Below are 26,962 nucleotides of genomic sequence, written 5' to 3' on the forward strand. Positions count from 1 at the left end.
TCACCCCTCAGTTTCCTTCGTTCCAGGGAAAACAGTCCCAGCCTGTCCAGCCTCTCCTCATAACTATGGCCCTCCAGTCCCAATAACATCCTTGTGAGGCAAAAAACGAGCAGCTCTAAGCACTCAACTGGAGGAACAGGCAGCTTCTGTGGAGGGAAATGAACAGCAGACGTTTTGGGTTGAGACCCTTCATCTGGACTAATCCATGTGAAATCCATTTAGCTTATTCCATATGTGAAATCCATGCATCCTCATGAACCTTTTCCACACCTTCTCATGCACTGGTTAAATTTATTGTCATGTGCACAAGTACGATGAAAAATTCACTTGCAACAGCATCACAGACACATAGGTACATACAACACATGGAATATAAACTATACATAAATTATTCAAGACAGTGAAGAGAGAGAAAGAAAACTGAAAAACAAAATCTTAGTGCAAAAAGACACAATCAGAGACAAGACCACAGTAGTGCAAGAGGTGGTCTGTAGTGTTCCAATGCTGAAGTAGGGTTAGGGTTGTGCAGGTTGATTCAAGAATCTGATGGTTGTAGGAAAGTAACCGATGGTGTGGGACTTCAGGGTTCTGTACTTCCTGCCTGACGGTAACAGGGAGAAGAGGGGCATGAACCCACAATGGTGGAGATCCTTGACGATAGATGCCGCCTTCTTGAGGCAGCACCTCCTGTAGATGCTGTCAGTGGTGTGGAGGGCGGTGCCTGTGATAGACCGGTCTGTGCCTGCATCCCTCTGTAACTTCTTGCATTGCTCTGAGTTGCAATTGCTGTACCAGACCACTATGCAACCAATCAGACTACTTCACCCCAGCCTTATGTGGCTAGACTCCACCCCTTTCACTCTCTTCCCCACAAGCCACGCCCCTTTCCCTACAAGCCACGCCCCTACCAAACCCCGCCCCTTCTCTCCCCTGCCCTTATCTACCCCACACCCCACCCCTTCCGTCTCCCACACACAGGCCCCACCCCCTCTTCCCCCCACACACACGGGCCCCGCCCCCTCTCTCCCCACGCCCCGCCCCTTCCCTCTCCCCCACACACACACGGGCCCCGCCCCCTCCACACACCGGCCCCGCCCCCTCACCCCCAGACGGGCCCCGCCCCTTCTCTCCCCGACAGGCCCCGCCCCCCCTCCGCCCACGCCCCGCCCCTTCCCTCTCCCCCACACAACCCCCCCCCCCCCACCCCCCCGCTCCCTCCTCCCCGCCCAGCCCAGGCTGACTGCCGCGGCGCAAGTCTCGCGAGACGGCGCGGCGCTTCCGCCGCGGTGGGGCTGGCGCGCTGCCCTGGCAGCGGGCGGAGAGGCGGTGAAGATGGCGGTCAGCATCCGCGGCTGCTCCGTCAGGAGCCTCCGCATCCGAGGTACCGCCGGCCGCGGCCCCCGGCAGACCAGCGCCCCTTCCCCGCGCCGCTGCCGCTTCACATCAACCGTCTGACTGACCCTCGGAGGGAATTACTAACCGTGTTGTTCTCTCTCTCTCTCCCCTCTCCCCTCCCCTCACATACAACGCGCGCAGGGCGGAATGACAGCGGCGAGGAGAACGTACCGCTCGACCTGACCCGAGGTGAGGGGACGGACGGTGGAGGAGGGGACGGAGGGTGCAGGGTCGGGGGGTAGGGGGGTGGGGGGGACGGGCCGCCCTCCCGACTGGATGCGGAGGGAGGGAGGGAGGGAGGGCGCCGGCTCTTCAAATGCCAACGGCTCGGCGGCACTGGCTCGGGGGGGTTGGGGGGGGATCCACCGTGTGGGGGGGGTTGGGGGGATCCACCGTGTTGGGGGGGTTAGGGGGGATCCACCGTCTGGGGTGGGGGTTGGGGGGGATCCACCGTGTGGGGGGGGGGTTGGGGGGGATCCACCGTCTGGGGTGGGGGTTGGGGGGATCCACCGTCTGGGGTGGGGGTTGGGGGGATCCACCGTGTTGGGGGGGTTAGGGGGGATCCACCGTGTGGGGTGGGGGTTGGGGGGATCCACCGTGTTGGGGGGGTTAGGGGGGATCCACCGTGTGGGGGGGGTTGGGGGGATCCACCGTGTTGGGGGGGGGTTGGGGGGATCCACCGTCTGGGGTGGGGGTTGGGGGGATCCACCGTGTTGGGGGGGGGTTGGAGGATCCACCGTGTTGGGGGGGTTAGGGGGATCCACCGTGTTGGGGGTGGGGTTAGTGGGGATCCACCGTGGGGGTTGGGGGATCCACCGTTGGGGGGGGTTGGGGAATCCACCGTGTTGGGGGGTTAGGGGCGATCCACCATGTTGGGGGTGGGGATCCACCGTGTTGGGGTGGGGTTGGGGGATCCACCGTGTTGGGGTGTTAGGGGGATCCACCGTGTGGGGGGGTTAGGGGGAATCCACCGTTGGGGGGTGGGGGGGTGGTTAAGGGGATCGACCGTGTTGGGGGTTTAGGGGATCCACTGTGTGGGGAAGCGGTGTTAGGGGGATCCACCGTGTGTGTGGGGGGGGTTGGGGCAGGATAACGTAAGGGGGGGAGGGGCAACTCATGGGAGGAGGGGAGGGGGATCTGTTGTTGGGGGTTGTGGGATCGGTTGACCACTGGTGGGGTGTGGGAGAGGGGTAGGAGGAGTGAAAGGATGGGGGAGCACTGGGGGGGGGCTGGGATGTGAAGGGACGGGAGCACTGAGCAGTGTGAGGGAGAGGGGATGGAGTAAAGGGATGAGGGGAGGGACAGATTATGTGGATTGGGTGAGGGGGCAAATGAAGGCAGTATGGAGGGAGATGGTCAGGGGTATTGGTGGAGGGTGGTTGGCTGTTGGATAGCAGCTGGGGTAGGGGAGAACATTTGGGAGGGGGCAGAATGCGATGAAGGTGTTGGCTGAATTTTGATCATTTGGGTGGCTCTACACTCTCACTCTGGACAAGAAGCCTCCAAATGCTTCCTGTTCTATTCCATCTCATTACTCCATCCATTATGGTACTGTCATTCTGGGCATGGGTGATCATTCCACATTTGCTCCCCTCCTGTGCTTCTGCATCCCATGCCTCAACTTCACAGTGCTAGCTTTGTCATCCATCTTCCCTACTGTACCATACATCTGTTTTGTCATATTCCATTTATCTTCTCTACATGTACCTTAAATCTTCTCTGTGTGGTATCCTATCTCACAATAATGACCACAAACCTTCCAATTGTCTTTAAAACTCACTGATGTCCTTTGGAGGAGGAAATCTGCTGTCCTTGCCGGGTCTGGTATGATTCCAGATCTGTCAGTGTGGTTGACTCTTAAATGCCCTCAGAAATGGCCTAGGAAGCCCCTCAATTGCCAAGGGCAGTTAGGAATGTGCAATAACTGATGGCCTTGTCATTGATTTCCAGATTCAGTAAAATGAATAAACAAATGTCATCCCAACCATTCCTCTCAAGTTCCCTTTGACGCTAACTGAGCAAGAACCTTCAAATATCAAAACCTGTTACTGTGCTAATGTAACATCAATAGAACACTTTTCAAGCATATTTTCTCTGCTCTGACAAATGATCTTTATTATTTCAGCACCCTTAGGGGCACAAGCTCTCCTGCCTACCCGGGGAACAAACTAAAAGCCCTTATTCATTGCCAAAAAAAAGTAACATTGGCAAAAGAAGTCTTGACCCATGCTCTACCCCAAATTCAGTATTTCACAACTGTTGCTGCTGGGTACTTTCATTATATTACAGAAGGTATTGTTTGAAATTGTCTTTATAGCAATTGACATACATGACTTGTCAACCAGTGTGGCGCCCACTCTGTCTGTCACTGGACAAGTAGCTGGAGTTCTAGATCATCGATTCTAAGTCAAGTTTGAATCCCACTATAGCAACTGGGGAATTTAAAGAAAAAGTAATGAAACTAAATTTGGTAGTCTCAGTCACAGTGACTAGAAAATTAGTCAATTGTTGTGAAAACCCATCTGAATCACTAATGTCCTTGGGGAGGAAATCAGCTTTCCTCACTCAGTCTGGCCTGTACATGACTCCAGACTCTCAAATGTGGTTGACTGAACATAGAACAGTACAGCACAGGAACAGATCTTTCAGCTCATGATGTCTGTGCCGCCCATGATGTCTGTGCCAACCACGATGCCAAATTAGACCTATCTGCCTGCACATGATCCATATTCCTTCATTCCTTGCCTGTTCATGTGCTTGTCTAAATGCCTCTAAACAGCACTATCCTATCTGCTTCCACCACTTCCCCAGAAGCGTGTTCCAGGCACCAACCACTCTTTTAAAAAAAATACCACGCACATCTCCTTTAAACTTTCCTCTTAATGTAACTGTATGTCCTCTAGTTCTTGACATTTCTACCCTGGGGAAAAAGACTGACTACCTACCCTATCTATGCATCTCAAAATTTTATAAATCTCTATCAGCTTCCGGCCCTCCAGAGAAAACGATCCAGTTTGTCCAACAACTCCTTATAGCTAATACTCTCTGATCCAGGCAGCATCCCGGTGAACCTCTTCTGCACCCTCTCCAAAACCTCCACATCCTGTGATAAAGTTTGTCATTTTTCAATGGTTGATTCTTAACTACCTTGCATGAGGTGTAATTGGGGATGGACAATGGACACTAGCATTGCCAGTGACTTCCACATCCTGTGAATGAATGAAGGCCTATCTCCTAATGCCAGTTCAAACTTGCCCAACTGGGCCAATAGATCATAGAACAGTACATGGTGTCTGTGCTCAACCTGAACCCTTCTGCCTGAATCTGATCCATATCCCTCCATTCCCTGCATATTCATTGCCGATCTAAAAGTGTCTTAAACACCACTATAGTATCTGCTTCTACCAATACTCCTGGCAGCACATTCCAGGCACTCACCACCCTGTTTAAAAACTTGCCTTGTAAATCTTTAAACTTGCCCCCTCTCACCTACAATACACGTTCTCTAGTACTTGATATTTTTCCATGGGAAAACTATTCTGTCTACCCTGCCTGTGCCTCTCATAATTTTATGCACTTCTCTGTGCCAGCCTATCCACAATGCCCAGCCATTCCTGTGGCATTGTCAGGGTCTGATACTTCTATCTCCCATCCGGGAGGAGCTTTGCTTGCCTCCCGATGCCCAGCCCATCTCCCCGGGAAAGAAGGCTCCAAGTGGCCAGCCGGTGCCTCACTGCCGATGCAGGAGCCCGGCCTGTCTCTCTCCTTGTGCTGCCATGGGGCCAGTGTGTCCCTGCCTCATTGTCTGTATCTGCCCGCAGCACCTGGTGCTTCAACCATTTATTTATGTAGTTACGTTTGGGTTGGCGGGCCGGCAGACATTTCTGTGTCACTTTCCCTGTGAATTTTTTTATTGCCTTTCTTGTATGGGTGGAGAGGGGAGGATGATGGGTTGGCCACGTCCTGAGGGGAGGGCCGGGACCGGCGGGCAAGGGGCCGGCCCTGTGCTCCATGGAACTGGGGCTGTGCAAGAGACGTGAGGCTGCTGATCCGTCCTCAAAGCATCGGCCCCTCATCGAGGGCTGATCCAGTCCCTCTACCCTTTTTTGGTCATGAGTGTGGCCAGTTCGCTGTGGTCTTTCGTTTTCCAGCTAAAATGTTATGTTTGACTTTCTTCAGTAGAATTAGCAGCCACTATTAAGTTCCTTTTATTCTGTGTTACACTCGAGAGTTGATTGTAGTGTTGTGGCCCTTTACAAACTGTTCTCTCCCTCTGTATCACACCTGGATGTCACCCATTTTGCAATAACCTCATCGCCTGACTCTTCATTGTTTATGTAGGACTATAGATGCGAACTAAAGTTGGGAGAAACAGGCTCCGGTTCCCTTGGTTATCCACTTTTCCCCAGCAACCCCAGTTTCTGCTCTAGACAGCCTAGTATTCAATGTTGAACTGAGTAAATACAAGTTAGGATAGTGCTAGTTTTAAAATAGAATTTTTACTGTTATACTCAAAGCATGAAGAAGTCTGGAAATTTGAAAAACAAAGCATGTTTTTATGTTTGTGAAAAGGGAAAAAAATTGGTTAATATTTCAAGTATAATTAAACAGTTAATTTAAATGGTGGAACCTGTAATGTTTTCCAAGATGTTTTGATCAAGGTGGTGGGATGTTTTGATGGAACAGGTGTACTGTATAATTAACTGGACTTTTCTCAGTAATTTATTGGTGGTGTATTATTAGAAGGCATGTAACTGGTTTCTTTTATACACAGCAATTAAACAATAAGAGTGCTGTGATTCAATTCTATGATTTCTGTATATTAATCATGACTCTATACTTTTAATAGTAAAACTACCCTCACCAGTCACAGAGTACAACTTTCAATATTAAACTGAAATCAGTGTGTATGGATACAGATAATTCTGAAATACCATCTGATATTGCTTTGGGCCTCTTTTGATGTGATCTATATTGCTTTGACTATCAAATTTTGTCAATGGACAGGATGATTTTAATTAGCATTTATTAATTTTTCCAGTGACTTTTTAGCAAATGTTACATAACACTCCCTCTCATCACTCTACCCCCACAACCCATTACCCCATGTGTTATTGGTGTTAGGCATCTAACACACAGAGGGTTGTGTAGAAAAATGCAAATTGCAGGTGCCATCTCTTTTGCCAATGTGTGATTCGGCTTTTTTAAAAGGGCTGGTAGACTGGAATGTTATGTTGTGATAGCAATAGCCACTTTTGGGGCTCACCAACTGGAGTTTTCGTGCAGTAATATTCATGTTGATAAGTATCTAGAAAGTGATGGAAATGTCTGCAACCATTCAAAGTTACACAGTGATTACTGTTTTGTCCAGTTTTATTGCTTGTAGACACCTTGTCTCCCTCTGAGATGAAAATTTAAAAAGTTGCAGATGTTGGGACATCTGAAATAAAAAGAGAAAACATTGCAAACACTTATCAGGTCAGGGCAGCATTTCTGGAAAGAGAAACAGAGTTATTGGTTTCGGTTCAAGCTGAAAAGTTAAACTCTGTTCTCTTTCCATTGATGATGTTTGGCCTGTCCGAGTGTTTCCAGCATTTTCTTTCCTTCTCTAGGATGGTGGGTGGTTGTATGAAGAGAGATATATGAAAACTTGATCAGTACTTTTGAGTTGTAAGAATGAGAGGTGACTTTATTAAAACTTAACAAAAATTTCTCTGGTTAAGTGCAGAGCTGCCATGCCTGCATCAGGGTCACAGTCACACATTAGAGATTTGCCATTTACAATAAATGAGTAGAAATTTCTTCAGCAGGTAGTGATGAATCTTTTGAATTCTCTACCCAAGAGGATTGTGGGGTGCTCAATTACTACATATATTAAAAGATAGAAAGAATTCTCGATATTAAGGGAATTAAGGATATGGGGATAATGGTGCTCTGGTGAAAGGTTAGCCATGATTAAAATATTTAACGGCAGAGCAGACATGAGGGGCCAAACAACCTAATCGAACATTTTATATTTCATGTTCACGTACACTCTTCACCAAAGCAGTGTTACATTCCATTTGGATTGTGATGTCAATTGCAAGTGAAATGGTTCTTAAGAATTGTGTTTCTTCAGTGCTTTTCAACTTCTACTCCCTAAGTGGTTTATAGACAAGTGAAGTATTTGTGAAGTGTAGTGCAGTAGTCATTATTGCGAAATATGGCATAAAATTTTGTGCACTCCAAGGTCTCGCAAGGAGCAAAGATAGAGTAACCAGATAATCTGATTTAACAATGATGTCTGAGGGATGGCCAAGACACCAAAGGTAACTCCCCTGGCCCATTAGCTAGGATCTTGCATACCTGCTCTAGAGTGTTTAATGTCTCATCTGAGAAATGGCATCTCCACCTAGATTTTTGTGTTCATATCTCTGGAATGGTATGTCCCGTGATCTTGAGATTGTGGCATGAGTGCTATCAACTGGGTTGATAGCCACAATTTTTAAAGCAGTTTATTTAATTATCTTGCAATCGCTAAGAATGCGGTAAGACAGGCTAACTTGCATTAGATGTGATTGTGCTGGCTAATTCCAGAGTCCAAGCCAAATGTTAATTTATTTTTTTCAAATTCTGATCAGTCTGTTTCAAGCATTTGTTTAATTGCTTTCTAAACTTGAAATTTAAAGGCTGGAGAATGATATTGTTAAAGAAAATGAAGATAATCCAGACAACGAAGTTAATGCTACGGGTCCTCCCCAGTTTACAAATGCCTGACTTGTGTACAGCCCTACATATGAACTAGTATTTGGGAGACCAGCGGGATTGGCTTGCTGACTGCTGTGGGGTGCTGCCATGTGGGAACTTGTTTTGGAACCACATTTCCAATTTGTAAACTGTCCGGGTTACGAATAGTTCTCAGATTGGAACCCTGCTGTAACCTGGGAGGACCTGTAATTCCCTCTGTCTTCTTTCCAGGTCAGTACTGAGGTTGGCTGGGAGTGTGAAGCCAGTGCTTAGTGGATTTGTTTAACACATCAGAGCAATAAAACAAGTAGCACACTTAAATTCTGCACATCAAAGTTCTGATAAGATATTAGTTCAGGAATGGATGGTTGGAAAGTGGGAAGTTGTACAGTGCTTAAATATGAGCAACTTGCTATTAGTTGCTCAACAAAACAGGTGTAGGACAAAAAGGCAAGAAATGTCATAAGTTATAATCATGAGTATTAGCATCAATATTTCTTTTAAGTATTCTTGGAAGGTGGCTTCACATAAGGTGGCATTAATTGTTGCTCAGCACAGTAGAGGGTGGTCCTTTTTGAATTGCTGCTGTTTGTGGTTATCGTGATATTTCTTCAGTGCTGTTGGGCAGATAGAGATGGGGTGTTGGTGATGTAGTGTAGTGGTTAGCATAACACTATTACAGCGCCAGCAACCCAGGTTCAATTCTGGCCGCTGTCTGTAAGGAGTTTGTACATTCTCCCCATGTCTGCGTGGGTTTCCTCCGGGTGCTCCGGTTTCCTCCCACATTCCAAAGACGTATGGGTTAGGAAGTTGTGGGTATGCTACGTTAGAAGCGTGGCGACACTTGCGGGCTGCCCCCAGAACACTCTACGCAAAAGGTGCATTTCACTGTGTGTTTTGATGTACATGTGACGAATAAAGATATCTTTTCTTATCTTAATTCGGAATCTGGGGTACTGTGCCATTAAGATTATGTTACTGAACTGGTATCCACAGACCCAGAGAATTGATCTGGACACAAACGATGTAATTAAATAAATCCTGGAGGTTTAAAAAAATTCTTTTCAATAATGGTGACTTTGAAATTATCAGTTTGTTGAAAAAAAAATCCACCCAGTTTACAGGGAAGGAAACTTGACACCCTTTCCCCCAGCCTGGCCTAAATATGATGCCAATGTGTTTGACACTTAACTGTCCTTAAGATGGCTTCAGTTTGGGGGCAATTAGAAATGGGGAATAAATGTTGGCACCGCCAGTGATACCTATGTCCCATGAACACATTAATAAATCAAAGTAGCATAGGCAGAAAGAACAAACAAGAAAACATGAGTATGATCACAGTGTTTAAAGGACATTTGGACAGGTACATGGATAGGAGCGGTTTAGAGGGAAATGGGCCATACGCAGGCAAATGGGACAGGCTCAGGTAAGCAATTTGGTCAGCATAATGAGTTGAGCTGAAGGGCCTGTTTCTGTGCAATGTAACTCATTACTCTATGTTGGTGCACTGTGCGCCATGGCTAAATACACTAATGGTTGAGCAAATAGGTATTTGAGTTAAACATGTCAGGCAGCATCTGTGGAAAGAGAAACAGTTAACATTTCAGGTCGAAGTCTTCCTTTATAAAAATTAACTCTGTTTCTATTCCCACAGACGCTGCCTGACTGTTGAGTGTTTCCACTTTTCATTTCAGATTTTCTGCATCTGCAGGTTTTGATTTTCATTGGGTATTTGAGGTAGTAGATGGGCTGTTGATTGAGCAGAATGCCAAATTTACAAGGATGGAACATAACATTGTGAGAAAGAATTTTGATTTGTTGTCTTTTAGATTAGACACAAGGCCCCTTTGCATTATCTACAAGGGAAGTTTCAGAGAACAGATTTAGGTGGTTGATGTTTGTCTCTATTGATGTTGCTAAAGAGAATGGGATGCACGGAAAGCCTAGATCAGGACTGGCCTGAGGGAAAAACATTAAGTTGATAAGTTGTCGAAAGGCCCTCGGGAATAAAATGGGAGTATTAAAGATAATACTACATTTCAAGATGAGTATTCGAATGTAGTATTATCTTCAATACTCCCATCTAGCTTAAGATGAGGGAAACTTGTTACACAAATTGTGAATGCAGTGAATTAAGGATTCATTTTGGATTTGGACCTCTCAACCAATTTCTAATCTAAGGATGAGAAGAGATCCTGTGATTGGTAGGATATGACCTGTTGGTGTTCCCAAGAGTTCTATTCTGGGACCTCAATTTATTCTTGTATTTATTAATGTGTTGGATGAAGGAATAAAGTACTGTATATCCAGGTTTGCAATTGGCAGTAATATAAGAGGGACAGATAACTCTGCAGGTAGGAAAGTGTGAGGTCATTCATTTTGGAAAAAAGGAAAATTAATTACTATTTCTAAATGTTGAGGCTAGTAACTAGAGTGCCAACAACTGAAGTAAACCATTAAAAAGCAGTAGGTAGGTATACATGAATCAGAATGACAAAGGGTGTGTTGGCCTTTATCTCAAACCTGAATTACAAAGGCAAAGAAGCTATGCTTTGGTAATATAGAACTCTGGTCAGACCTGGTGTGAATCAATGAAATTAACTTGGACACTGCATTTTCAGGAAGGATATTTATTGGACTTTGAGACGTGTAGGGCAGATTCATCAGAATTGCATTATGGTTTAAGAGAATGCAATCTCTCATGAAATTTTGAACCTTTTGAATATGGGAGATTGAGGTGTGATATGATCAAGTTAACAGATTAAAGGAAATTGACGGAATAGATATGGAGAAAGTATTTCCACAGTTGATGAAACATAAGTTGGTAGGACACACTGTGAAAATTAGACCGAGGCTACTTATGGACAAACTTAGGAAAGGCCTTTTTTCACCAGAGGAATTAATAGTATTCTCAACTCAAAACATGTATGGTAGGACAATTGCAGCTTTCAAAACAGATGAATAAACAGATTTTGGGCAAGTAGTGAGGGGTAGGGTGTGATTGAATGTGAAAATAGAGGTACAAATCAGCCGTTATCTAAGAGAATGGTTGAGAAGACCTGAAAGCAACTGACTGGTCTCCTCTTATTATGTTGTTAGGTATGGGTGGAATACAGCTGAATTTAGACCAGAGAGAATGAGGTGGAAGAAAGGCAATGGAATCTCAGGAGGGGTGGAGAAATAAATAAAAAGACCACAATGGCAGATCCAAAAAAATCTTTGAGGTAAGAATCTTAGCCTAACCGCTTCATATTGCCAAAAACGTCAATGGAAAGTTGAGGAAAGACCCAATATATTCCTGCCAGGGGAAGAAAGGTAGAGTCATAGATGGTGATTATATCAAGACTCTGTGTAAAGAGTAAATCTGACATTATTTTGAGTCTTGTGGCAGACATTTTGGGGGTGTTATTTTGGATCTGGAAGTGGTAGGCTTAGTCAGTTGACAATTATGCACTAACCTGATGGGTAAGTGTGTAAGTAATGGATGAGTTCGATTTAATGTGAGTCAGAAGAGTATTTGAATTTTCGGATGTTGTAAGGGTAGAAGGTTAGAGGCCAACAGTGATAATGGGAGAGAGATTGTCAAAGGTGAGGTCTGTACTATGTGTACATGTATTCTTTCCAGCAAAACCTACTGATTAGCAGTTAGGTTCAGGAATACCAAATCAAATGAAACCTTAGCCCATTATCAACGAACTCAGCACTGGAGATTAGAATGTTCATTATTATGATAATTTGCATGTCTTTTTGTTATATATTGAAGGTAGCTGACATCACTGATTATCCTGAGCAGTGTTTTTCCCACTTGGAGAGCCAGTTTTACTTTGTGGAGAGTTGACATGCTTTAGTGGAACAATTCTTGCTGTCAGAATTATTATTTAGTACTCCACTGGCTTCAATTAGGATTGTGCATTTTTAACACATTGTTAGAGGTAAATACAATTAATCTTCAATAAATAATAATTGTGAAAGCAGAAGCTGTCCAAACAATACCTTCATTCTCTGTAAAGCCGAGACTCCCCACAGTGCCAGAATGTACTTATAGCAATCAGGTGAGCATTTGTGTGATGTTCACACCGTGCACTTTACATTGCTGAAATGATGATCTTCCAATATAATTACAAGATGGGTAATAGGAAAATAGGTATTTACAGACAGGAAAGGGGCACTTATTCCAACAAACATGTTCCTTTTTGTGCTTGACTAAAATTCTACTTTCCCACCGTTCTTCCAATTGTCTGCTTGAATATTTTTCTATGGTAACTTATTCCCCTCCCCCCCAACCCCGCTCCCCAGCATCTTTATCCTTTGAGTGAAATGGTTTTGTCTGCATTCTCCAATTCTTTTAACTCCATCTTTTCTTGTGGAAATAAACCCAATATTACTGGAGAGGGGGTAATTTTAATTACATAACCTTTAATGTGCATCACTGCTTTGGATTCTCCCACTTTTCTGAGCAGTGACTGACTGTGCCCAAAATTGCTCAACCCATAGGACAGGAAAATCATACAAAGCTGGTAGTGTCCTTTCTTACTTGAATGTGGGGAAAAAATGCAATTTATATGAACCAACATAGAACTAGGTGTGGGCATTTGGCCCCTCGTGTCTGCCCCGCCATTAAGTAAAATCATGGCTGATATTTTACATCAGCATCACTTTCCTGTACTGACTCCATGTACCTGTTCGCTTATAATCCAAACATTTCTGTACCTTTGTCTTGAATATCTCAACTATTCAGCCTCTAAGGCCTTGTAGGAATTTCAAAGGATTTATAACCCTCAATATGAAGAAAATTCGTCTGTCCTGAATGGCTGACCCTTATTTGGAAACTGATAGTTCTGGACTCTGCAGCCAGGAGAAATGTCATCCTTGCATCTACCCTTTGAAGCCCAGTGAGAATTGTATGTTTCAATATCACCTCTCATTCTAAATTCTAGAAAGTATAGTTTCAGTCCAATCTCTCCTCATAGCAAAGTACTGCCCCTCCCCCAATCCAGAAGTCAATCTCACAAACTTTTGTAGCATTCCTATTTTCACAACTATATCTTCCTTGAAAATTAGCAGAATTAAGGGCGATGGAGATAGACCAGGAAATTGGTGTTGAGGTTGGAGATCAGCCATGTTGTGTGAAATAGGTCTGAATACCTTCTGCTGCTCCTGTTTCTTAGGTATTCAAATTCTTGTGCAGTAAAGGCTTACAGTATTTAGATTGCCACCTTAATAACTCATTGTAACACGTTAACTTTCTGTGATATGTGTGCAAGGACACCCAGTCCCTTTGAACACCGTACCTTTAATTTCTTCCATCTGCAGGTCCTCACCCTTTCATTTAATCTGCCCATATCCCTTGAAGCTTCTCTGCAACCCACACAGCCACTAGCTTTGTATTGTCATCAAGCCTGGATATGCTTAACCTGATCCCTTCACCCAGTCATTGATATAAAGAGTGAAAAGCTGGAGACCCAGCACTGATGCCTGTAGCATCCAAACCCTAAAATGACCTGTTTATTCCTATTCTATTTGTTACCTATTTCTCAATCCACACTGGTAAATTACGTCTACCTCATGTGCTCTAATTTTGTTGAATTATCTATTCTGTGGTCATTCATTAAAGGTGCTACGGAGGTCCAAATACACCAAATGTACTTGTTCTCCCTTCTCAGTTCTACTACTACTTCCCTTTCACAGATCCATGTTGACTCAGGCCAAAGCTCTTAATATTTCCTGAGTACCTGTACTCTTCCTTAATAATAGATTCTGCCATTTCTCTGACTACTGCTGTCCAGCTAAGTAGTCTGTAGTTTTGGGGACACGAGAGGTTGTAGATGCTGGAATCTGGAGCAACACACAAAAAGCTGCCAGATGCTGCCTAACATGCTGAGTTCCTCCAGCTTTTGATTCTAGTTTTGTTTCTCTTTTTCTTTTTTATATTTATATTTGCTGCCTTCTAATTTGCTGGAATGCATGAAATTTGGAAGATTACATATAGTTTATCCACAGTCTTTCCCTTGAGAGCCTTTGCTATGGATCAAGAGCTAGGAAATGGTATTAACCCAGTGTCCATTTTTAAATGGCATGGACATGCAAGGCCAAATGGCCACCACCTGTTCCATAAACTTATTTGATTTAGATTGTCTTCTGACCACCTTTTGACCTTTAGATAAGAGACAGTTCATCTAGAAGTCAGAAGTGAGGATGTTTGCTCCCAATTGCATGATATTCCATTCCTTTTGCAGTTCCTCAGATAATAAAGCAGTCCAGTCCTGCATTCGGCAACTTCTGGTCAATATTCAGGCTTGGGATAGAAAATGGTAGGTAACATTCCTGCCACCCAAATCTGAAGTGGACCATGTCCAACAAGAGAGAGTCTAATCACGTTTTGTGGTTCAGTAGTATTACCATTGCTGAATCTTCTACTGTCTGTATCTAGGGGTGCAACTCTGACCAAAAGTCTAAGTCACATAAATACTGTTGGTTATAGAAACAGGTCAGATGATTCTGTGCGTTTCCAATAAGTTTTCTACAGGAGTGGATCTATTCTCTGGGACAAATGGGAAACTGATCGTCCTTTGCTACTTCCACTCTAGAGCTAAAGTTACACCATCCTCTGTCATTGCTGCAGGATGCAGATGACACTTTCATCCATGCACACTCTGATCCTGTGGCCCAGGGCCTTGTTCATCATGTTTGTTTCAGTAAATGAATCAACAAAGGCAGTTGGCTTTTCACTATTGCTGAAGACACAGGTCCTCTACCAAGTTACCTCTGATAATAAAGGTCCATAATGAGTCTCTGGAAAACTTCGGTCACTTTCCGTGTCTTAAAAGCCACTCTTAGTAAAGTCAGATATCCTTGACTGAATTCACATAAGCCTTCAGTGCACTAGTACAATCCTTGGACATGTGAAGAAATGTGTTTTGAGGGCCAAAACCTCAACCTGCAGTAGAATGCTTATGTACTATTGGATAGCAGTAATCTATTCTCTTCTATGCTTTGATATGGACTACCTACAACAGGCACTCCAAAGCACTGGGCAAGTATCTTTAGTACTATCTCCACAAACTTCTCTATATTCACTGGCAGTGCAAGTGAACCAATATCAGTATCCTCTCCCAGGCCAGTATCCCATGGATCAGGGCTGCAATTTTATGTAACGATGACCAAAAAGGTCAGCATGGATATGAAGGACTGAAGGGCCTGTTTCTGTGCTGTATAACTGAGTATAATTAGCTATGGTGTGTATACCACATGAACCAAACTCCATGCTCTTAATTCCACACTGGCTGGAGATTTCCTCAGGGGTAGAGAAGCCACTTCAAGGATACTAAGTTTTCTTGTAGGAAGTGTATCTTCCTCAAAAATGACTGCACAAAATAGAGGACATACAGGAATGCTCTGCACATTTAAGTATCTTAAGGGATGTGCAGAGGCTCAGTGATGACGGAAGGAGCATAATACCTCCCATCCTTGTCAGGCATCTCCTACCCCCATGTACAACACAGAGTCTCTGAATTCTTTGTGCATGTCTACAGTTGGAATTCAGAGAACAACAGTGAAAGCAAGTTATAATTGCCCCTGAGATGCTGTTGACGATGATTCTTTGGCTTGCCTTCTGATCTTTTCACTGGGCAGTAGCAAAATTCTAACATTCTAGGAATCAGAATTAAAACAGAAAATGTTGAAAATTCTCAGAAGGTTAGCAGGCCAGGCAGGGGCAGGACAGGGAGCATAGAAGGTCTGACAAGCTAGACATCATCAAGAAGCTTCACAGGTGAGGCAGATGAAGTCAGAGCATGGGGCAGCACATGGGATTGTTATATTATAGTTTTTCTTTTATTTCACATACGGAAATACAATGAAAAGCTACAGAAACATTGTTAGGGGATGAGCAGGACTAGCAGCTCAATGTTCCGTACAGATGCTTCTAGTGTGACGGAGGTGGAGTTACACTATTGATGAGGGAGACCATCACAGCAGTACTTGGAGAGGAGATCCTGGGGAGGAACTCCAGTGAGGCCATATGGACAGAACTTGGAAATAAAAAAGGGGTGATCACTTTGGGATTATACTATAGGCCCCTAATAGTCAGCAGGAATTAGAGGAACATGTATGTAGGGAAATCACAGATAGATGTAGGAATAATAGGGTTGTAATAGGAGGTGGTTTTAACTTCGCTAATATTGACTAGGATTGGCATTGTGCTAAAAGATTAGATGAGGCAGAATTTGTTAAGTGTATCCAGGAAGGTTTTCTGAAGCAATTTGTAGATGGTTCTACTAGAGAAGGGGCTACACCTGATGATTTGTTAGGAAATGAGTCCAGGCAAATAGTTGATGTTCGTGGGGTGGGGGAGGGGGAAGGGAGAAGGAGGAAGGAGGGTCACTTTGGGACCAGTGACCATAATTCTATTAGTTTCAAGATTAGAGAGGTGTATAAAATCGTGAGAGGCATAGATAAGTCTTTTCCCCAGGGTTGGGGAATCAAGAACTAGAGGGCATCAGGTTAAGGTGAGAGGGGAGAGATTTAATAGGAAATTGAGGGACAAATTTATTTTTTACACAGAGGGTGGTATGTATATGGAATAACCTGCCAGAGGAAGTGGTTGAGGCAAGTGCAGTAACAACATTGAAACGACACTTGGATGTTGATAGGGTGGTAAAGAAAGTGTATGGCATGCTTTGTCTTTATTAGTCAAGGCACTGAGTTCAAAAGTTGGGAAGTTATGTTGCAGCTTTATAAAACACTGGTTCGGCCGCATCTGGAGTATTGCATTCAATTCTGGTTGCCCCATTACAGGAAGGATGTTGAGGCTTTGGAGAAGGTGTAGAACATGTTTACCAGGACACTGCCTGGATTAGAGGGCATATGCTACAAAGAGAGGTTGGACAAACTTGGGTTGTTTTCTCTGGAGTGGCGGAAGCTGAGGAGAGATCTGATAGAGATTTATAAGATTATGAGAGACATAGAGTAGACAGCTGGTATCTTTTTCCCAGGGTCAAAATGTATAATACTAGAGGGCATGTATTTAAGGTAAGAAGGGGAAGGTTCAAAGGAGAGGTACGAGGCAAGTTTTTTTTACACAGAGAGTGGTGGGTGACTGGAATGCACTGCCAGAGGTGGTGGTGGAGGCAAATATGGTGTTCAAGAGGCTCTTAGATAGGCACATGACTGTGCCAAGAATGGAGGGAGATGGACATTTTGTAGGCAGAAGGGATTAATTTAGTTAGGCATTTAATTACTAGTTTAATTAGTTCGGCACAACATGGTGGGCTGAAGGGCCTATTCTTGTGCTTGGTGGTAGAAGTCAGACAGTGGTAGTGGAAGGTTGTTTTTCAGATTGGAAGTCTGTGACCAGTGGGGTGCTGGTTCCTATGTTATTCGTCATATATAATAATGATTTGGATGAGAATGTAGGTTTGCAGGTGACACTGAAACTGGTGGTATAGTGGACAGTGAAGAAGATTGTCTAAGGTTATAGCAAGATATAGATCAACTGGGAAAGTGGGTAAGGAAATTGCAGATGGAATTTTGCACTTGTCTGAGCAAAATGATGCATTTTGTGAAGTTAAACCAAGGCAGGATGTACACAGTGCATGGCAGGGCGGTAGGGAGTGTTGCTGAACAGAGGGACATAAAGGTTGTCATGAGAAAAGACTGAATAGATTTGACAAGGTCCTGCATGGTAGATTAGTCCAGAAGGTTAAGACACATGGGATCCAAGGCAAACTGGCTGATAGGATCCAAAATTGGCTTGGTGATAGGAGGCAGAGGGTAGTGGTGGAAGGAAATCTTTCTGATGGGAAGACTGGCTATTCAGGGATTTGTGCTGGAACCATTGCTGTCTATGATACATATTAAAGACTTGAATGTGAATGCTGAGGTATGATTAAGTTGCAGATGACAACAAAATTTGGTGGTGTTATGGATAGCGAGAAATATTGTGTGCAGTTCTGGTTGCCACACTGTAGGAAGGATATGATTGCGCTGGGAGAGTGCAGAGGAGATTCACCAGTATGTTGACTGGATTGGAGAACTTTAGTTATGGGACAGATTGGGTAGGCTGGCCCTATTTTCCTTGGAGGCTGACAGGTGAACTGACAGAAGCATATAGATTATGAGAGGTAAGGAGAGGGTAGATGGTCAGAACCTTTCTCCCATTGTAGAGCTATCAGAAACAAGGGCATAGGTTTAAGGTGAGTGGAAGACTTAAAGGGGGTCTGTATTTCTTTACACAGTGGTTGAATCTGGGAAAATAGAATCTGGAATTAAGAATGGGAATTATTGCACAGTCATTAAAAACTCATTCAGATTCACTAATATCTTTCAGGTCTTTCTGTGACACAAGACTCACCAATGTGATTCATCCTTAACTGCCCCCCTAAAAATGGGGGACTAGCAAGTCACTTAGTTCAGGTACTAGTTAAGGATAGAAATTATGAATAATTAGGGATTGCCTTACCAGCAATGACCAGATCCCTGAGAATGAATGAGTCAAATATTGCTGGAAAATGCTGAGTGGGTCAGGCAACATCTATGGAGTAAAAACCAGGGTTAATATTTCATATTAGTTATCATATTATAATTTTAATCAGACCATACACTTCATGAAATACGATGTGCAATAGACAAATCGACACAAAGCTAAGGAAGGAGACATTGAGGGTGTTTGAATAATGGTGAGTAGTCCACATTGGGAAATCCCCAGCAATCACCTGGTTAGGCATTTGGGGCATCCCCCATTTACATGGGAGTTCTGAACTTCTGCGTAGTCATGGTGGTAAATGGTGGCAGATAGGCATGGAACATTTCTGCAGAAGGCTCAGTGCAATATTTGCGTAGTACACATTTGTAATGTCACACATTTGAGATAGAACAAATGTAGTGTTTGCTCCTGTAAACCGCATTGAACAGAAAAAATGTTTTTTTGTGTGAGGAAAAAGCTACCATGAGCAATATCCCATCAATTCAATACTGGGTTCCTGCGTGAAGAATGTCCACTTGAATAAGGTACCAGACGGCTTTGGGTCTGCAATACACGAGTAATCCAGCACCATTAGGACTTCAGTGCCAACTAGCAGTTTTTTTCCCAGACTATTGGATGTTAATCCTATTAATACCCAAACACTTTTTGTGTGTTGCTGAAATAAAAGCTAGAGGGACTCAGTGGGTCAGGAAGCATCTATGGATGGAAATGGCAGTCGACGCGCTTTGGGTCGAGACCCTTCATCTGGACTGGGTGATGATGATTCCTTTATTGGTCACATGTACATCGAGAAACACAGTGAAATGCATGTTTTCGTAGAATGTTCTGGGGGCAGCCCGCAAATTGTCGCCATGCTTCCACCGTCAACATAGCATGCCCACACTCCTAACCCGTACGAGGAGACTCGCGCAGTCACGGGGAAGACGTGCAACTCTTTACAGACAGCAGCTGGAATTGAAACCCGGGTCGCTGGCGCTGTAATAGCATTATGCTAACCGCTACACTACTGTTGAACCATTGGGATTTCTGATCATGTGAAAGCATTGATCAGAGTTTACTGTGTCAGCATATTTAATTAAGTTATAGTTGGTGGTCAGTAGTGTTGTAGAGTTCATGGCATCAGACGATATATGTAGGATGGGGCATTTCCCCCAGTGTTGATGATGATGAGTTCTGGAGGAAACATATCAAACACAGGGCAGTGAGCGCTCACTTTGCACAGAATCTCACCTTCTGTGAAAGGGAGCACCTCCTGTGGGTGAAATAAACTTGTGCACCATGTTCTCCTCGTTGGGGAACTGAGGACATAGCTTGTGGCATAGTGGCACAGACGATCACCAGCGTGGAGTAGTGCCTGGCTGCAAGAGCCAGAGTGTGACCCTCATTAAAACACCTCGTAGAACCCCCATTGGGGAGGATGGTCTTGGTACCAATGATGACCTTGTTGATACGTTACATGACGGCAAAGATGGCAGCGTCTGTAATGACAGTTGTTTCAATCCCAATAGCAGAAAGAGCCACGGACATTTCGTGACCCTGGCAGTAAAGGGCACACTCCGCCACAATCACCTGGGTTGAGTTTTCAAGCTGCTTCTTCAAGGAAAGCTTCAATGGTTGGGGACTTAGCTGAAACACATCGACTATCCATTTCCATCCATAAATGCTGCTCCAGCTTTTTGTGTGTTGCTTCAGATTCCAGCATCTGCAATCTCTTATGTCTACACTTTTATTTCACTTTTTTTTTACATTTACATGGTAATACAATTTTCAGTGAGCTTGGGGACTTAAAAGAGCAGGAAATACACAAGTGCTGTGGACCATGGCTCCAGCCACAAACCTACCCAAATTCCTGATTCTTGGTATTCCAGTCCCCGACTTTGGCTGCATCCACACAACGGGTTCATGGTCTAGACCCCAGCTCAGCCTGTGCTCCAGACCCTTGGATCCGGCCATGCAGCCTACTTGCACTCTGGACTTCTGGCTCACATTCTGGACTAATGAGCTGAATGCCAGACCATCAGGATTTCTGAACAATTGAATGTTGGATTATCAGAGTTCTACTGCGTTTGGAAATGTGCTTCAGGCATCTACATTATCGAAAGTACAGAAAGAATGGGGCAGTGGAGAAGAAATTTAAAACACAATACAACATTCATCTTTTTAGATCCTCTTACATGCAAATAAAAACAAATTTTTGTACGTTTGGCATTCTTCCCTAGTTTTATTAGATAGAACAGGTAAAAGTCTGTCTGATGATGGCATGGCAATGATAATCTACATGACCTTGTTTCATGGTTTAAGTCAACTGAAATTTTTGATGTTACCTTGTACCAAATTGCAGATTGCATGCAACCTGTATGCAAACTAATTTGGCTCTCAACCAGCTTGTAAAAATAAATGAGATTTGCATATTCACTGTGCTATCAGCACTACTAATCTCGTCAATGCTTCTGAACTTTGCTTTTTCCTTTCAAGTTTTAAATATGATATGTGATTGGGAAAATACTGGAATCCGTTATTAAGGAGATAATAGGACTTTTAGAGAGTCATAAGGCAGTCAAGTAAATGGTGTTTGATAAATTTGCTGGTTTCTTAGAGGATATAACAAACAAGGGTGAATAAAGAAGCAGTTGTGTATTGGATTTCCAGAAGGTATTTAATAAGGTACCACGTGAAACATTTCTGGACAAGATGAGAGGCACGGTGGCCCAGCTAGTACAGCTACTGCCTCACTGCTCCAGAGACCCGGGTCAATCCTGACCTCCATTGCTGTCTGTGGAGTTTGCAGGTTCTCCCTGTGACCATGTGGACCCCTCATCCCAAAAGATGTGCTGGTTGGAAGGTTATTGGCTACTGTAAATTTCCTGTAGTGTTTGGGTGACTGTGGTAGTGGAATCTGGGGGGAGTTGTTCTGAATGGGGAAGAATGAAATGGGATTAGTTGTTGCTTGATGGTCGGCATGGACTTGGTGGGTTGAAAGGCCCATTTATGTGCTGTATGGCTCTATCACATTGGGATGGTACTTAGCTAACCAATCATTGTACTTCAGAAGTAATTGTGTGGTGCCGTGAGGTAATCATTCATAGTAGAAATCTGATATACTTGTAGTAGTTTGCCTAAACGCCACTGAGCATAACAGTGTTTGCCCATTAGTCGATGGAGTTAATAGCTCCATTTGAAAGCTTGGCTTTTTGTGCATAATTCTTTTCTAGCTTTCAGTCCTATGCCTTTGTCTTCATATCCATCTTTTTTTAACCTTTGCCATAGCTGCTGTCAGTGAAAGTGTTGTTGCTGGATATGCGTAATGCTGGATTGCAACCAGCACATTTGTGCTGGTTATTGAACTGATATTGTCCATCCTGAACTACTAACAAGCCCCAGGGTCACAGACCTCCTCCCAAACTGGGCTGCTGTGCAGACTACATTATTGGAATTTTTGCTCTCTGCCATAAAACAATTCAGTTAAATGTGCACTGCAGTCAATAGAAGAATGCAAGGTATTTTTGTGTGCTATCTGGTGACAGTATAAAGATATGACACCTGATGTAATGTTCCATTTGGATGTTAAATATTGGGATAAACTGAAGGAATAATATGTATGGAACTCTATTTGCATTCTGTGTTTACTTAATGCGGAGTAATTACTGCTTTTACTGTCCAGAATTGTGGCTTTGTTGATTCTGGGAACCATTTTTTTTTGATGGCATTACCTCCAGTGTATTGATAAAATATGGCATGTACAAATCAGATCTAAACTTAAATACAATGAATAGGAACTTCTGGAAATTAACATGGGACATAGAAACATGAGAAACAGGAGTAGGTACAGGCCAGGCAGCCCATGAGCCTGCTGCAGCATTCAATACAATCATGGCTAGAATCATAGAATTGTTCAGCGCAAAAACAGGATCTTTCAGCACACTGACTATGCCAACCATGATGCCTATCTATGCTTATCCCTCTGCATCTTTTCTGTCCAAGTACCTGCCAAAAACACCTTGTAAATGTTGTATATCTGCCTCCACTACCTCATTCCAGATATTCACCACCCTCTGAGTGAAAAAACCTACTCCTCAGATTTCTTTAAATTTCTCACCATCGCCTTATGGACTTGCACCCCATGATCCCTCCGTACATCAACACTCATAGAGTCACAGAGCTGTACAGTACAGAAGCACACCCTTCATCTCAACCTGACTATGTCGACCAAGTTTCCTAATTGAGCTAGTCCCATTTGCTCATATCCACCTAAAACCTTTATTGACTTAACTGTCTGAATGTCTCTTAAATTTAGTAATTGTACTTGCCTCTACCACTTCCCCTGGCAGCTCCTGAGGTCCCTGCCATTTATTCTATATGTCCAACCAAAATTTAACTTCCTAAAGTGCGTTACTTCACACTTGTCAGGATTCTTTACTACCTACGATTTCACCAATTTTTATGCCATCTCCAAACTTACTAATCCTCCTACCTACATTCTCATTCAAGTTGTATATTACAGTCAACAAATGTCCCAGCACTGATCATGTGATACACCACTTGTTACACATTTCCAAAGTACCCATCTACCACTACCCCCTGCTTCCTATCACCAAGCCAATTTTGAATCCAGTTTGCCAAGATGCTTCAGATCCCTTGTGCCTTGACCTTTTGGACCGGCCTGCCACGTGGCATGTTGTCAAAAGCCTTACTAAAGTCCTTCCTATGGTGTGGAACAGCTGATCCAATCTCAGCCACAATAACCCTTTCTCTCTCTTTCTCCTTGAATATATCCAACTCTCTGGTATAGAGAATTCCAAAAATTCAGGACCCTCCCAGAGGTGTTCCTCCTCGTGTCCATCAGAAATGGGTGACTATGTACCTCCTAGTTCTAGATATCCCTGATGGGGAAACATCCTTGTGGCAAATATTGAAATGAACTGATAGCTTACATTTTCCATTGGTGGTGTATGGGGTCATTTAATTGTTTCTAAAAAAAAACAGAATAAATTCTTAGTTGGAACAGACTTGTTTCTCTTTATGGAGGAAATCTATCTACTGTTAGTCCCTTGGCATTAGGAATGACTTGTTTTCCCTCTGGTTCTGAGTTCCTGAGTGACTGATGAGGGTATTATGGGACCCAGAGGCTCTAACACAGATGGGGCAGATAGGTAGGTAGGAAACGAGGTGGTGTGCTACTTTCACTGACTTTGCTGGGCCATTGGACTGGAAGTTAATGCCATCTCGAATGTTCCTTCTGCACTTTGAGTAGTTATGGGCCAGAATTTCCAGGAGCCAATGGGGATATTACATTTTTTTTCCCCCTAGGGACTTTTCGGGAGTCTGCTGTCAGGCCTAAGAGTGATGTGGCCTGCCCAAAGGAACTGAATGATAAAATAAGATTGAGTGTAAGTAGGGCCTCAATGTCAGCCTGGCAGAGGCCGCGGACATTGCTTCGCTAATCCTTCTGGTGGTTTTGAAGGATTTTGCATTGATATCTCTTTGGTTCTTTTAAGGTGGCCTGCTGCATGTTGTCCAAGTCTCAGACCAGGGATCACTGTTGCCCAGTGGACTTAGATCTTTGTGTGTGTTTTGATAGTCACCAGACTTGTACAGCACAGAAGTGAGATTTTTGGCCCACCATTTCCATGCCGATCTTTGAGATTGGTGTGACCTTTGTTCTGGAGCGAAGGTGGCGCGTGCTGAACAGTTTCCCATTTGTCCTGTATATGGTTGCACTTTATCTGGAAATTTGTTGGAGGAGCAGCTTTGCAGCGAGAAAGATTGAAAGTAGTGTCAGGGTTGTGGCACAGCCTTGGTTGACACTGGTCTGCTCTGAGATTGATTTGTGAGGATCATGGCTTGCATGCCATGATAAAGCAAACACGAGATGGAGGAAAATCTCTTCAGGCAGTTAAATTTAAGGAGGGTTCTCCACAATCCCCCTTGGATGGCAGAGTCGAAGGAGCAATTTCTGTGGTCTGAGGCTCTTAACCATCTCGAAAATAGAACAGTACAGCTTAGGAACAGACCCTTCAGCCCACGAAGTTTGTGCTGTCTCCAGTGCCAAATTAAACTAAGTGTCTCATGCCTGCACATAATCCATATCCCTCCATTCCCTGCATGTTCATGTACCTCAATGCCTTTAAACACCACTATTGTGTCTGCTTCCACCACCAGCCCTGACAGTGTATTCCAGGCACAAGAGATTAGCATTAGGGAACTATTTCTTGTCTATTCTACAAATATTGTATGTTTGATGGAACTTTTAAATATACTATACTAAAGTAAAGAAATATATCTCATAGTAAATTCTATACATGTTTTTGCTATCTGGATCTATCTGAATGAATTGCTGCTTCTACTTTAAAACAGTAGGAGCTTTTCTGCTTTAAAAGCAGGTACTAGGAAGACACTACAAGGATATATAGATTTGTTCTTTAAATATATACCCACCCTTTCGCCATACTCCCCAGAAATCTCTTCCCATGGCTAAAACAAATCTTTATGCTGGTCTCTTTTGATGCCTGGCCACTTAAAGAGCTTTGCAGCATTGCAGAGTTGCCTGAGATGATTTCCTGCAGTGTTTCCTTTTGTTTGCATCTGTGTGCTTCCACCACAGTAGCATGGGCCAGATGAAGAATTCATTATGTGGAGCTCCTTGGGGACTAACACATAACTCATCCCTCTGTATGCACAAGCTTGCTGGTTTTAACAGTCACAATGTTGCGGTGTTATATCACAAGGTGAGAGATTAAAAGGTGAATGTGACACACTGCAACTTTAAGAACAGGCAGAAGAAAAACAAGTAAGGAGGCCCACAGTGCCTGCTCTTCCTGCTGATTGGCTTTCATCCAGCATCATGTTGTTCCAGACAACCAGACCTTTGCACGCTGTCAATGATTCAATGCCAGAAGTGACTGGGAGTAAAGTATACTAGTGAATGACCGTTGAATGAAAGTGTATTTGGATACTCTAAATCAATCCCTGCAGGCCCAGGGTGCTTGCTTTTACTTTGACGTGGTGATAAGTTGCCTCTAGTAACCTATAATAACCTTACTTAGCAACCCACTTCCTGCAATATAGTGAACCCTCGGGTGCTCAATGCTCTTAGAGGGAGTTGTATTGCAGGAAATTGTGCAATTAACTAAATGATGCTTTTAGTTTAACTTTGCCTTTCCTCTCCACCATCTTCTCTCCATTTTACATGGGTTTAAGATTAGTTGAGGCAAACTAGTAAACTTGAAGGGGATTGGAGGAGAGGCTGATTTGATGTGGTATGAAGTTTAACTTTCAAATTAGGAACTTGTGGTTACCTGGTTGGAGATCATTTTAAACATTATTTTAATAGTGTTTTAGGAAATATCTAACGTGTTTAATAGAAAAGATATGAAATGGACTTGAAGCTGTTTTAAACTTCTGTGTGTAGCTTGATCATTTCCAGGTTAGAAAACTATTTGGGGCCTACCTGGGGCAGATTTAAAACAGGGAAAGCTCCCAGTACATTCCTGTTGCAAAGCATCATGGGACATCCTGCTTCGGGTCATGCTGTTAAATCTGTTTGTTTACACACGGCTCAAAAACCTACATTACTCTATTTCCCTGCCCCTCCTCCAACTGCAAGTTTTGCTACCAGAAAATATGTCCCAGGGAAAATAAACAGGCTGTGGAAATAAAAGTAGATGATGTTGCCAATATATTACAATTGTAGTAGTCTGAAGCCTGAGTGTACAATCTAAAATAGTGATAAATGTACCTTGTCAAAATTTACATTTTTCAGATGAAATCTTTCTTGTTTAGATGGTTGGAAAAGATCCCATGGCCTCTTTTCTGAGGGAGTTGTCCTAAACCAACACTGCTTCTAATACAAAATCAAATCATTGGCCTCAAAATGCTTCAGGACATCCTGAAGACTGGAAAGGTGCTGCTTTTTCAGTGTTAAATTCTTCATCGTTCATCACCAAAACAGTTTGTTGCTGTTTGCAGGACCTTGATGTGTGTAAAATGGCTGAAGCATTTACCAACATCAGACTTCAGAATAATTGAGCAATGTGGGATTTAAGGAATTTCTGAAATGAGTAGGTGATTTATAAAACACAACTTTTCTATCAGTAATTTTCCTGGTTCCCAAGTGCAGGTGTTCTGGCATGTATTCTTGCCATTCTAGCTTCCTATGAAGGTTTTCATATATTGTCTATGGTATACTGTTCAGACATAACATTTACTGGGGAATTATTTTTGTAAAATAGAGCTTTGTGTGAAGCAAGCTCTGCAGTACCCAAGGAGATGTCTCCCAACTTGTGATGACTGATAAATGTGGTATGCAGTTTTGGTTCTAAGCTTCTGGTTGTGCTAAATGATTGACCAATGTCTCAAGAA

General features: G+C 43.5%; 1 protein-coding gene across 1 annotated transcript in view; it reads left to right on the forward strand.

Moving 5' to 3' along the window:
* Window positions 1-1,276: 1,276 nt before the first annotated feature.
* The window catches only part of rictora (RPTOR independent companion of MTOR, complex 2 a), a 148,545-nt gene continuing 122,859 nt past the window's right edge, over window positions 1,277-26,962 (forward strand). Inside the window, exons 1-2 of the mRNA XM_052020116.1 lie at window positions 1,277-1,381; window positions 1,537-1,584. Coding sequence (XP_051876076.1) covers window positions 1,333-1,381; window positions 1,537-1,584 — 97 coding nt within the window. The 5' untranslated portion in view covers window positions 1,277-1,332. The remainder of the gene's footprint in view (window positions 1,382-1,536; window positions 1,585-26,962) is intronic.

The sequence above is a fragment of the Pristis pectinata genome, chromosome 7 (assembly GCF_009764475.1).
Source record: "Pristis pectinata isolate sPriPec2 chromosome 7, sPriPec2.1.pri, whole genome shotgun sequence".
Taxonomy (NCBI): Eukaryota; Metazoa; Chordata; class Chondrichthyes; order Rhinopristiformes; family Pristidae; genus Pristis; species Pristis pectinata.